Raw genomic sequence first — 14,303 nt, 5'->3', positions numbered from 1 at the left:
TAAAACGTGGACTAACCATCTCAACCTGTCTTTTGTTATAGCTCTAGAAAGCGGAATCGAATTACAATTTTGTACAACTTATTGTTTGATACACAGTCAGTCAAACAAGTACCTGAAATTATCTTAAAAAAATACCTCTGAACAATATTTAACATATCTTCCTCAGTGTATCGTAGTGCCCACTTTTCAAAGCCAAGTTTATCCATGGTCATTGCCATGACCCCCAATATTATAACCTTAGTTTCCAGGCTTATCCTTCTATTATTCCAAACTGTCTTCAATTGCGAAAACACACTGCACTTTAAAATATATCTAGAAACAATTTCATTTTTGTTTTGTAGAAGCCCCTATATGGCATTTTGACGATTTCTCTATCTATTTATTTGCAGATTACTTGAAAAATCTGTCATACAGATTCGTCTGCATCCATTAATTTGTCTCTGCATTGCTTATGCTTACTTCTGTTTTCTTTTCTAGCTCCAACAATATCCTCTATTTCTGAGCCTCCTGACGGACCAAGTGAAAACATCCAATGTGTCGTCTACTACAGTGACCACAAGTTGTGCCCCTACTCAAGGTTCCAAAATAAGCAACTTTCAAACGGTAAAAACAGATGGAACAATGCCTCTGTTACCAATTGATACATATGAGGATATGTTCCAAGAAGTTGTTCGCAAATTTTATGGTGAAAACATAGTTGCAATTGAAGCTCCAAGTGAACCAACATCTAGCGGCATTAATAATGATTTCAGTATTATTCTCTCAGACTATGGTAAGGATGTATTAGATGGCCAGAGTATAGTACCATCTCAAGGAGATCAACCAACAACAATCAACCAGCTTGACGATAACAACGCGGATAATGCAGAGCTCTCGGTTAAAAAGAAGAAACAAAAGAAGAATAAGTGTGGAACGTTCGTTCGTTTATCTACTGAATGGGTTGAGAACGAGGAAACACTTGCTTGGACAATATCAAAAATAGCTGCATATTCTAGTGTTCACAAAGTGTTCCGCTGTGTTGAATGTGGTAGTATAGGATTCCTTGCCAGAATTGCTGAGCATTGGCTTGGCTCTCATGGAAATATTAAAGTGTTTGAATGCACAAAGTGTCCATATACCTCTGCTTGGGCTAGGTGTATTCGTATGCATATATCTGTCGCACACTCTGAGCAGGGGTCAGATAATCTAATCTGGCGGGAAAATCATGTACTGAAAGATGTCACCAGATATCTTCTTGGGTTAAAGAACAAAATCGACTCGCTAGAGGATACTGGAAAGCTAGAAAAGAAGTATTCGTGTCAGTACTGTCAATACCAAACTGACAGAAGGGATTTATATACACGGCATGAGAGCATTCACAAAAACACTAAACCTTTTGAATGTTTTGTATGCTCGAAAGAATTTAATAGAGCTGATCATTGTAAGAAACATTTTTTGAGAATGCATAAAGATGTTGAATACGATGTAAACCGTATTAGAAAACCAATTTCCACGATCCCTAAAGAAGATAGAAGTGTATCCACAGTGAATGAAAGAAATAATTCTGCTGAACCATCGCAAGATAGTACAAAAGACATAAATCCAACCTTACTACCAACAGAAACTATTTACATACCAGAATTTGAGAATTCTTTTGAAAATAAAGGGCAGCAGCTAATACTTAGAAAATGCGTTGTCGAAGAGACAAATTCTGAGTCTTTAATTGCAGATAATAGCCGGGTTGTGCGCGATGTAACGGTTTCTTCTGCTGGACCAACAAGGGAAACGATTCGTGATAATATACTGATACGCGAGAATCCACATTTGCAGCAAGTGATTAGAGAAAATGTTCATTTGGTTAGGGAAAATACTCCTCGTGAAAATGTGTATATTATGCGAGATAACTCGCATTTAGTTATGAGGGACAGTCGGGATTCCAATTTCTTGGCTATTGTCCGAGATCCTGCTATTATGAGGAGCAGTAGTGTGCTCGTGCGTGATGCAAATTTTTCTGATACGTTTCGTGAAGGGGAAAAGAAAGCTCGAGTCTTAGGTGGTCAAACGGCTGGGCATGCTGGAAATCAATTATTAGGTTTAGTAGAGGAAATGTCAGCTTCAAAAGAGAGTGCTCGAACTTTGCCGCCAGTACGAGAATTAAGAGAACCTCTTTTGTACCGCAATGAACAGCGTGAAGTTCAATCAATAAGAGAGGTTCCTGAATTGCTGAATTTGCAATCACAACCGTCTTTACAACTTCTCCAAACTCCACTCCAAGTAATAGCAACAAATTCTGGAAGTCCTACTAGTACCAATCAGTTGTACCAGCTCGTAACTCTTGCTAGCTTGCAAAACACCAATGGGTTTTTAGGAATAACAGGTCAGCCCCAACCCACAGCGATTGCAGTACAACCAAAAACCCAACCCGGTGCCACTATTCATTATTCACCAGTTGTATTTCCGCAAGCCACATTTTCCTCAGCTTCTGTCAAAGAAACTCAACTTAAAAACGCTGTTGAGACTTTAGTCCGAAATGCAACACAAACCCAGGAGATTCAGCATACTCCATCGCCATCTAAGATGGAAGAAGATCCTCTGCAGAGTGTACAGATGACTCCCACGAGTATAACCAAAGAACCTAGTCAGTCTAAGTTAAAGAAAAAATTAAAAGAAAAACTTTATAGTTGTACGTATTGTACGTGGAAGGGAGTTGATAATTGGTGTTTGAAAAGGCATCTTAACACGCATATTCGTCCATTTTTGTGTGTACTATGTGATTATAAAGCTGCACGATCAGAAAGATTGTCAACACATATGCAAAAAGTGCATAATAAACGTATATGTACACGGTGCAGTTTCATAACCAATGACCAAGAATCTTTGTCGCAGCATATGAAAGAAAGTCATTAACTGTTGATCTTGAAATAGTTACTTGTGTGATTGCGCTGAGGTTGTGATACGGATTTTTATTTATTTACTTTATTTGTTATGTCATCAAGTTGACTTTTGTCGTTATATGGGATGCTAGAAGGCTTAATCGAGTATTCGGATCTTTGATCAGATAATTCTGAAAAATGCTTTTCTGAAGTAGTGTATCAGATGATCTCAATTATAGATTTTATTGACTACTTTTGCATTTTTTTTTTCGGCAAAGTGTTTGACCAACTATTTTTCTTTTGCTCAGCAGAGAAAATACAAATTTTTGCCGGTTTTTACGAAGGTATGTGTATACAAGGATCAAGTAACTGATGATCTATTCTTAAAATAACTTGTTTAGGTTACTTTTTATGGGGAGCTAAGAAATACTCAAGGCACAGTTCAGATTAAGAATCGGCTAAATACCATCATTTCTTATCGCTCTTTTAATTTAAGTCACTAAACTTATAACTTACAATCAATTCTAGTTGACGAAGATTCTTTTTTTAAGTGTTTCGCCTTGCTTTAATATATCAAGGGGTCTGTATTAAATTGAACCAAGTATAATGCCCTTTCATTTACAAAATGCTGCTGCCCTGACATAGATGAACTTTTAAGTGCGTTCAAAATTGGATTCTAGTTTCGCACGGGGCTAGATATTCACAGAAGTTGCTGAAAGGCTCTGAAATTACCCGATTTTCTTTCAGGGCAATCACGATCGATCTTCACATGGGTTTGTCTGGAATTTTTGCTCTTTACGTCAAAATGCTCCTTGTTGGAAATCGGTCTTACGATTTTCATTACGGAATGAAAATTAAACGTTAGAAATTTAATTTCAGTCATTGAACTACAGGGGCTGGTATCCCAAAAGCTACTTAAGTGAATTTTCAGTACCTTATGGTTTTACTCTATTATTATCCAGTGCGTAAAAAGAAAATGCACCTTTTTTGCTGAATTTAAATATAATCTGAAAAATGAGACCAGCCCATCAAATTTATTTATGGTTTTACATAACAAAACGTACCATCTGGCTCATTTACGAAGGTCTGCAGATTTGACGAGATTGAACCTCTGCAGGGAGTAAAGCGATAGATCTACTAATGAAAACTAATAAAGATCTACTAAAAATCAACCCTGAAAATCAGTCTTCCTGGACGGCAATTTAGTTGAAGACTTAGTGTGAAATATGGACGTTTTAATACAATATGGCGGTCTTGAAAAGTAATTTGTCTAGCTGGCTCTTTAAATATACCTATACTAACTGAGTGAAACCATGAAAATATATCGAAGATCGATAGAGAGGAGTCCAAGATATACTATAATAGAGAGGAGTACGGGTAGAATTTACTGTAGCCGAGATACAGTAAATTCTATGAATGAACAGGGTAGCACAGAAAAGGTTTTGTGATTCTTTAAATAATTTTTTTGTTATTTTAGGTCCGTGGAGCGCAGAAATGACCAACATTTACTGCAAGACTAATGAATAATATTAAAAATTCCAAAACCACTTCCCTTGATTGACGACTCCATTGAATAAAAAAAAGGGGAGATAGAAAAATACACTATGCGAGCTAAAGCTGGCATAGAACTTAATCTCAGAATATTTCAAAAGCCTTTTTTACTAAAGATTTACCAAAGGAACGGATAGCAAACGAGCCAATCAAGGCAAGATCGTGTACATAACGGGAAAACTGCTTTTTTGACTGACAGAATTGTTATTTAGAGAAGTTTCAATGAAAATAGGGCCTAAATACTTCCTTTTCTAAAAGGCTTATTTACTGACGTTACTGCCATATAGTCTAAGTCATTAGAGATTGCAATGTCTGATTGAAAGTTGACCAATTTTGTATGTCATAATTACTTATCTCTTAAGTAGTTCTAATGATATATTTCCTAAGCCATTCCAATTGAATAGTTGAGTTGAATTTTTGGGGGTAATTTTTTACGTGAAAATATCGGGAACTAATATTAAGAATAGTTTACCGTGAAAATAAAAGACTAAATAATTAGAAATATATAGCGTATAAATACGCTTTTTTCTCTGGTAGTTACGTAATATTCTTCTCCCCTCTGACACTGAAATAATTTTTTTTTTCTACTGTTTGAAGAATATTATTTGTCTATAAAGCAACTAATTATATGCTTATTTAACCTATTTTATTGTTATCTGTGATTTTCAGTGTATAGCGAAAGTGCAACAAGCGATTATCTTATTGTTTTATTAGAAATTGTAAACAAGATCTACCATACTTTTCTTATATAAATAGATGATGTATTATTGCGTAATATATCAAGCTATATTCATATTATACCGTAATATATTACGCTATATTCATATTATAGTGTAATATATCAATATAGCCCAAATAAAATATCTGTAATAGGTCTGCCGTCTAATATCAAAATATGTTTCCTGGAAAACCAGCGTTGAATTAAATTCACTACTTATGGTTACCGTCCTACTGTATCAATAATCGAAATTTATGGATATTTTCCTTCTTTAGTTTTATTTATTGTTCAAAACACAATATTTAAGTCATTTGCTGCGGGGAACGTGTTATGTTTTTGGACGTCTGGAATGGACAGATGTCTGACCCTAGGATGGGGTGTGTGTAGCAGTTTATGTTCAGGAGGAGGAGAGCTTAAACACCAAAACAGATTCTTCGGATGTTTTTTTTTGAAAAATGATTCTTTGGAATAATCCAGGGAGGAATTCCCATCCTCCTATCCATAGGTATGATCTCTGTTTACTGAAATGTGGTTTTCAATGAAGATTAATAATTCATGTTTTGGGATATCTGTTTTGAATAAAACATAAATTGGCGTAGTAGATTAGAAATTGTCTAACCCTTAAAAGTGAGCTTGGATCAAGATCTTTCCTGACATCAATTTTTAAGTCACATTTATAACATTCAATCTCTATCTACATTATAAAATTAAAACTTTTGCCAAAATAAGTAGTAGCACTTGGCCGTTTCCATTTAATTAGTGCAAGTTCAGTTATAACTTGATTTATATTGTTTTAAAACACGGCTAAAATATACATACCAAATTTATTGCAAAAGTAATTGCCCCTATCAAGATTACCACTGGACATTACTAGCCAAATCGTCAAAACACTAGAACGGCGAAAAAAAGAAGAATATAATAATACTAAAATTGTCTTTCCTTGACTTTTCCATTAACATTGTTATCAGCCTTTGAGGAGCTTATAAGCCAAAACATTGTTTGTTTTTATTGAGAATAATTTGAAGGGGAATATTTTTTTGGCGTCTTAACCTAAAAATGTTGAAGAATGCTACAATAAGACACAACTAAGGGAAAATAAATTCACAGACTGGTAATAAATGATGTAGAGTGTTAACCTTCCCTTAATTGTAATCAACGTTTAGTTCTTCCTATGTTTCATCTCAGTAGCGTCAAAAAAATCCTTATTGCTATAAGTTAGGTACATTGAAATAATTCTTTTAACATTTGGAGGGCAGTTAAGGGTCAAAATTATGGAAAAATATGCCATAGTTTTGGGGTGTGCTGTTGGTAGCTTTATTCAAATACGGAAGCTTGGGATACGTCAGGGTAGCTAAATTATATGACTTTTTGTAGGTGATATCTATAAATGCAATTTTTAAAATTTGTTTTAAAAAAGTTGCAAATAATTTATGGAGTTCAAGAATCTAGTCTCGTGAAAAGTTTGGAAAATCTTGTTTAATGAAAAGTCTAAAAATTTATCCCAAAGTGACATTAAATAGATAAGGAATGGAATGGCACTTTATCTGGATTCTAATAAGAATTAAACCTGGCAGTGTCCATTACACAGCAGAATACGAAAAGTATGATATAACAAGCTTAATTTATAGAATTTGGATTTTTAAACAGTGCCAAGTTTATTTTCTTGCAGCTTGAAATTCTCCAGAAAGTTTATTCTTAAAATATTTTGTATTGATCATGAAATTGTGAAGATTAGGTTAAATCAAGATAGTAGGCTATTTATAACAAAAAATGTAAGTGAATATGACTATTGTGGTCTTTCACAGAAGTTATTCTTTTATTTTCGATCCAATACAAAAAAGTAAGAGGAAAAAGAAAAACAACTGGTATTTTTACTTAGGTTATTACCATAACTCTGATTCTACTAAATAAGGTTAAATGGAGGTGTTTTGTTTTTCTTTGGGACGAGTCTCCTTTCTTGTCAGTTTCAATATCCTTTGATTTTCTTTGTTAGTCTAACATGTATACATGGCATTTAAACAGTTGCGTATATGGACAGATTGTTTCTTTTTCTCGGTAAAACTATTTTCAAAACTTTTTGTATATACTATGAATATAGCGTGTATACACTACGAATGACTTCTTTTATAGTGGCGAAAGTTAGATGTTTATATTTCAGTTGATTTGGAAGAGTCCAGTTTCGTTTCTTCCCTTACCTGTGATTCAATTGGAATCCCTGTAATAATCTTTTAAATAAAGTGTAAGTGCCTAGTCGATATGTCAAACGTCTTTTGTATTCCGCGTTTTGCTCTTTTTTCTTCTTTTTCACTGTATTCCTATGGCTTAAATATATATTTACTAAATAACTGTAATGTTTTTTAAGCTTTAATAGGAGTAAGCAACTCGTATTCAGTATACGACGGCTAATTTACTTACTTGTGCTTTTATATTCATCCAGAATAAGCTTCCCTGAAAATACTTCATAGCATTATTGCATGACAAGAGGGGTAGGCTTGACTCGGATTCTTTGTGTGTGATGGATCCCTTATCTTACTGTTAACTGTGATCGCAAGAGGTCTGAGTTGTTTATAAACTGTAAATCTTCGCGTAAAGGATCGCGGTAAACTTTTAAAAGTTTTTTTTAAGATCCAAATTATGTTTTTCCATGACATTGTCCCTCCAAACGCTGTGAATCGCAATCGAAAATTTTGTTGCGTTCAAATAGAATATGTTCATACAATAACCGTACGGTCCAAATTTTGCACTGAGTATTTACTACTTGTTATCGCATATGAAGAAGACATGACTTAAACGCTTTAACATCGGCGTGGACTTGTATTTGAGTATTTGAGATTCGGCTAACAAAAATCGTGGCGTATAGAATAAATAAACCAGCACGCCCTTCTGAAAAGTTCCCCAATTTCAGTGACACTAGGCTCAAAAATAGCTTCTGCTGCTTTCAAATATGTGGTAAAATTTATAATTTGTTTATTATTCTTTTATTATTCCAAAACATAAATTTCTTTGTGGACGGCCTCAGTATAAACATCTCCATACCATTTTGAAAAATACCACCACCATGAGGATTGTACGAAATGATCTTTGTTGGGGGGGGGGGAGGCAAAAGCAAACGGTCATAAAAAGAAGAGAAATGAAAAAGAAGATTAAACCAATTTAGAAATATCTTGATTTGCACTATTTTACATATGCTTAATTTCCAACTTTGAAATCTTGCACACTGCTCAAAATTAAATCTAAAGAATCTAGATTTCTCCTATAAATTACTCGCCTAATCAACAGCAAAACCTTAAGAAAAAGGCTAAAACATTCATAAGAGAATGGAAAGAAAACTTCAACAGAGCATCAAGATTGAGGTTAGAAAATCGAGTCCTCTACGTTGTCAAGATCTTTTTTAGCAAGGAAATATACGATCTTCGCTTCTTTTTCCACTGAATAGAAAACATTTCAGCCAAACACGTCCAATTTTTCCTATAGTTTCGAATAAGCTTTATATAATAACGTCTTTGCTCTTCTGATGAAGTTGGAATAAATTTGAAATTGAAGAATTGATAAATTTTTATTTATGGACTCCTTTGACAGCACCAAATTAATTCATTGACACCACCATCTAACCGAATTCAAAATTGGCATTCACCCGAATCAAAAACGCCAACTAGCCAAAAATGGCTTTTAATTGGGTGGTGCAGCTTAATTAAATTTCCTTTGCTTTTTTAATTTTGAAGTGTGTTCTACTTTTGGTCTGAGTACAAATTAACATCATTGAATTTAGATAAGGCCATATTTAGAAACTAACTTTAAAGCATGTATTCCTTTCTGGCTTATAAGCTAGGTCCTCAAGAGTAATTGGGCTTCCAGGCTTGTATTATACTTGAGGGTAACCGGAGAAGGTTGGGAGTTTTGGGGTCTAGCACTTTTAGAACTCGGCTAAGGAGAAATACTTTTCAACTCTTCTTTTGTAGGATGACATGGGCTAATCACTATCTTTGGCCATGCGGGATTACAGAAGTGTTTATCGAATGATTAGGCATGTTTATAGACTGATGAAATCATCCTTTTTACACTTAAAAAGTTTTTTATCGTTGCATTTTAAGCTCATTTAACCTGTTCCGTATTTTAGGTATGTCACGTATTATCTAGCTAATCTAAGGGACATTTCATTGACGCTTGATATTTCTCTCTGAAAATCAATATTTCATGTTTACATCAGAAGTTTGTATGATACTGAATACTCAACCACTTGAGTCACAACAGATTTTGATTGCTATGTTTTAAGGCGAGTAATTTGTGAATGGTCATTTTATTTCTATAGATAATAATTAAAAAAAACTTGTCAACAATTTTTGAAAAAGAATACAAACCAAAATGAGAATAAAATCGTTGATAAAACGTGTGCAGAAGGGGGGGGGGGGTCGTATTGGGATCTCACATTCCTATATAGATTTGAAAAAATGCCAAAAACAATAATATGGGTGTTTAGCCTTAAACTGATATTTGTATCAACCCCTTGCAGAACTCTATTGATCAAAACAACACATAATCGCTTTTAAATACCTAGAGAGCAAATCCAGGGCAAAGTCGAGCAAATTTTTTCCCTCAGAGTTTCCTATAGTTTCCCTCAGAAAACTATAGGGACAACAATGAAACACTACAAGTCTCTGCTACATCAATAGTTCCAATAATTTGTAACTAAAAAAAAAACAAAACCAAGAAAACCGCCATTTACAACCGTAGATTTTTTTTTTCCTACTTGTCAAAAGCCCTTACAAAAACCTCAAAAATCTATATACTGGGATATATACTAGGTATATTAGGTTTTCGTAACTTACGAAAACCTAATATACCTAATATACGTATTCTATATGAATATAGAAGTTCGTTACGAAATTTAATTCGTAAGTTACGTATATTTATTACTAATGAAAAGGTTCGTAAATGAAATTAAACAACTTTCGAGAAAGCCATTTAACCAAAAAAAGTAAAATTAATATGCAAATTTAGTTTGAATTATTCATGTACGGTGAGCCAAAATCAAAACTTGCATTAATTCAAAAACGTTCAGAAATTAAATAAAAAAAAAAGTTTTTTAACTGAGAGCAACGAGCGACAATAAAACCTAAAACGAACAGAAATTATTCTGTATATGAAAGGGACTGTCCCCTCCTCAACGCCTCGCTCTTTACGCTAAAGTTTATGTATTTCTCACAACTCTTTTTTTTAAAACAATAAAAAACTTTAGCGTAAAGAGCGAGGCGTTGAGGAGAGGACAACCCTTTTCATATACAGAATAATTTCTGTTCGTTTTAAGTTTTAATGTCGCTTCTTACTTTTAGTTAAAAAAAAACTTGTTTTTTTTATTTAATTCAGCAATCAAGGGCTTAGGGTATCGAGTTTCCCCGAAGCAAAGCGTGAACACCAAAGATATGTGCACCTTAATTTTCTGCCTTTAGTTAAATTCTAAAATTTCTCTCTCTTTGTTTAATTTTAGATTTTAAAAAAGCTTTGAATTCAGAATTCTTAAATAGCAAAAAGCCCACCCATTTGCTTTGTATAACTCCGAATCTGGAACTTAAACACAAAGACGACATGACAGATTATCACACAACATAAAGCAATAAAATGCATAGTGCTATGGCAAAATGACTGAAATACTTGAAATTGCAAACTTAACATCTTTGTAAATCATCATTTACAGAAAAAAGTAAAGATTCTTCAAATCGTGTCTCCAAAAAGTAAATCTTATCAGTTATAAATGTATTTTTGCCCCAGTTTATCCATAACAGAACATTGAAAATTCACCATTCACAGCACGCAAATAAACTAAGCAAAAAAGTTTAACGTTGAACTTGGAGGCTATAAAGAAACAAAATGCATATTAATTTGTACTTTTGGAAAGTCTACGGTATAAACCAGAAACAACGCTGATAAACGTGAAGTTTTTTAATTGGATATAATTTAAACAATAGCGCTCAGGGTTACAGCTTATTAAAATATTCACCTGTCCATATTTCATAAACTATTATTGTTATAGCACTTTATTTAAAACACAAAGCACATGGTTTGGCAGTTAAGCCTTTATATGAAAATTGGACTTAGTTATGCAGAAATAATACAGAAAAATAAAAATCCTGACCCAGGATTTATTGATACAGCATCATCTTCATCCAAGTAAAAACGTTTTCGTATTTAATCGGATACTTCATTCGCTTTTTATCGCAAATTCATGGGCTATGAGATGAGGGTTTTGCTCGCGTTGAAGTATTTTAAACGAGTCCTTGAAGAAGAATCGGTACTAAAAATCATAATATTCATAACATGCGCATGAGAAATGTCAATGATATTCATGCAATGCTTATCCAAATTTCTGTAATTTTATTCCCATAATACAAATGACTCAAAGTACCTTATTCCTAAAAAAACATGATGCATCTAAAACTGCACACAAAAAAGAGAAAAAACTGCAAGCAAGTAAGCAAAGGGGGCCTTTGGGACCATTATCCCTCCCAAAATCTTAAGAATATTCCTAAATATTTTTAAACTTTATAGAGCTCCTCAATTTTTTTATTTTTCCCGAAAACACCCCCCCCCCCCTCCCTCAACTGAAACAAATTCCTGCGTAGGTGCCATTTAGACATACAATCACTCAATTAGAATATAAACTCATTATAATGCTCAATGTGAAAAATCAAGGCAAATTTCCATAAGGTGCTTATTGGGCAAATGTGCTAAAGAAATTGGCCGAGGGAAGCCTAGTTATTCTCTTGGTTCATAACAACCCAGTATTTTCATGCTTTGATCGAGTGATTTGCTTCTGGTTTTATCTGCAAAACGCCGCATGAAAACACAGATTTTTGGGTTCTTGAAACATGCTTTTTAGACTAAGGAGGGCAGTCAAGAAGTCAGCTGATGAATTAGAAAAATTAGCTCGCTTAGATATAATTCACATTTACCAACAAATAAAGCAAGTACGATGGCTGACTTCAGCAGAATCATAATTACATTAAAACTGCATTTCTTGAAATACGTGTATTATTCTTAGCACTGTTGCATAAACATCTATCTACTCTTTCACCGTTGGTGGTTTAGTTCTAATTTTCTCAATTCAAAGGCCATGTAGGTTGGATACTTTCTGCAGAGCTACGTCCGATTATCATTATGCACTTCTATACCACTGTGCACTTGTAACACTTCTGTAACACTTAACAAGTCTTCTGTACCAGACTAGAATGCCCATCGATACAGGACATGGGCAAATATTACTTCCTTTTCCGAGACGAAAACAGTGGAGCTTCAGGTGCATGTACAGGGGTATTTAATGTCGAAGTTATTAACTGATCCTCCGGGGAGTTCACATCAATTAGGTAATCACTTTCAAGTAGAAAACTGCTGTCGGCTTCTTGGTCTGACTCAGATCTGAAAAAGCTGTGATCGTCGTATCCAAGGTCCAGGACAGGGTTGTAAGTTATTACTTCATTGCCTAAAATAAATTAAATATTGGACTTAGTTAAACACAAAGCCTGTTACATTACAGAAAAAGAAAAAATTTGCGTGAATTTTGGAAGAGACTCCATAAAAAGAAAAAAAAAATAAGAAACCGTCATGTTAAGTGAGCACAAGACTCTAGAGGGTATTTCCTCCCTTATCTTTCACCAACATGAAGACATTACACCAACAAGAGTTAAAATATAATGAAAATTTGCGATTGCTGTAACCACGAAAATATTCATGCACAACTGAATAGATTTTATTTGGAAACCTTTTCGACGTCTTGCTTCAGTTCGGTAATACTTTTCTCAAATTTCAATATTTCAAATTTTGCTTCGTTCTTATTCGATATTTAAGTTTTCTCTTTTTTAGTTTGTTCTGTGACAGTGTTGACATCTCGCCAAATGTCCTAAGGAAATAGTGACATTTCTTTTCATTATGTTTACTGGCTTAGAAATATCCTTATTTCTCCAATGTGTTGGTTTTTCTAACACCAAACTTGTATTTTGTCCCAGCTATATTAGTCTGTGATGGATTTAAATTGCACTTCAAGTAGTCACTAGGACAGCTATAGTGACGCACCAATTAAATTAAGGTTTCGTATCTTATCAAACAAAGAGAATAATAAAAAGGAGATAATTGACTTTCCTTTAATTCAACATATCAATCCACCGGCGGATAAATAATTCAGGATATATTGATGTCAAAAATACGTTAAGTATGTAGTCACATAAATGGTCAAACCGGATTCTGAAAAAAAAGGTAGCAAACCACTTTTTGATATTGATCCTTATTTCGACGTAATAGCCTAGTGAGTCTGCAATTAAAAAATTGTTATGTTGGAGGATTAAAAAAGTTATGTTGGAGGATCTGTCCATGAAGGAAGTTTTCATGGGGGAAGGGAAATTGCCATGAAGGGGGCGCCGGACTTGCCAGCATTATTTATTGGTTATTGGGAAGTATACGGACATTTTCAGGAAGGATTTTTTTTCTGGAGGATGGGCTGGATGAAGGGGGTTACTTGGGAGAATCTTTCCGTGGAGGTAGTTTCTTTGGCGTAGGGGACATTTCTATGAAGGGGGCACCGGATCTCCAAGCATTATTTAAAAAACGATAAGAAATTAAATTAAAAAAAAACAAGTTTTTTTTTTCAACTGAAAATAAGAAGCAACATTAGAACTTAAAACGAACAGAAATTATAACGTATATGAGGGGGTTCTCCCCCAAGTGAATACCTCGCTCTTTACGCTACAGTTTTTTTAGTGCTTTAAAAAGAGCTATCTATTCTAACCAAACGGCCTTTGTGATTCAGGGGTTTGTGAATTAATTTTTTTTTTAACTTTTAGCGTAAAGAGCGAGGTATTGACTAAGGGGAGAACCCCCTCATATACGTAATAACATATACATAATAAAAAAAAACAATAAAAAAAACAAGCGATACGGCTCAATAGTGATCGGCTCAAGAGTGAATCAAGGACTTTTACACGAAAACCTAACAGAATATAAAAATAAGATATCACCAATTCAACTTCTGAACCCCTCAAACCACCTTAACTTTGTTCAGTTCAGATCTGAGAGTCAGAAATTGAACAATTATAACCGAAATTGTATACAGATAAAACTGAACAGGCTACCAAACCTAAATCATTTTTGATACAAAAAAAAAGAAAAAGAAAACAAAACAATAAAACCTTCAACTA

General features: G+C 34.0%; 2 protein-coding genes across 7 annotated transcripts in view; one reads left to right on the top strand and one right to left on the bottom strand.

The window, feature by feature from the left end:
* chn (zinc finger transcriptional factor charlatan) overlaps positions 1-7,460 on the top strand; it is a 103,109-nt gene extending 95,649 nt beyond the window's left edge. For all 3 annotated transcript variants that reach the window (XM_089098037.1, XM_089098039.1, XM_089098038.1), the window contains one exon: positions 478-7,460. In XM_089098037.1, the coding sequence (XP_088954163.1) occupies positions 478-2,886 (2,409 nt within the window). In that variant the 3' untranslated portion in view covers positions 2,887-7,460. The remainder of the gene's footprint in view (positions 1-477) is intronic.
* A 3,583-nt stretch (positions 7,461-11,043) lies between these two features.
* The window catches only part of Hsf (Heat shock factor), a 65,814-nt gene continuing 62,554 nt past the window's right edge, over positions 11,044-14,303 (bottom strand). For all 4 annotated transcript variants that reach the window (XM_089098033.1, XM_089098034.1, XM_089098035.1 and 1 more), the window contains exon 10: positions 11,044-12,595. In XM_089098033.1, coding sequence (XP_088954159.1) covers positions 12,375-12,595 — 221 coding nt within the window. In that variant the 3' untranslated portion in view covers positions 11,044-12,374. The remainder of the gene's footprint in view (positions 12,596-14,303) is intronic.

The sequence above is a fragment of the Artemia sp. Qi Xiang Cuo genome, chromosome 12 (genome assembly GCF_049724085.1).
Source record: "Artemia sp. Qi Xiang Cuo chromosome 12, ASM4972408v1, whole genome shotgun sequence".
Lineage (NCBI taxonomy): Eukaryota > Metazoa > Arthropoda > Branchiopoda > Anostraca > Artemiidae > Artemia > Artemia sp. Qi Xiang Cuo.
The sequence above is the reverse complement of the archived record's forward strand: the minus strand, read 5'-3'. Positions and strand labels throughout refer to the sequence as shown.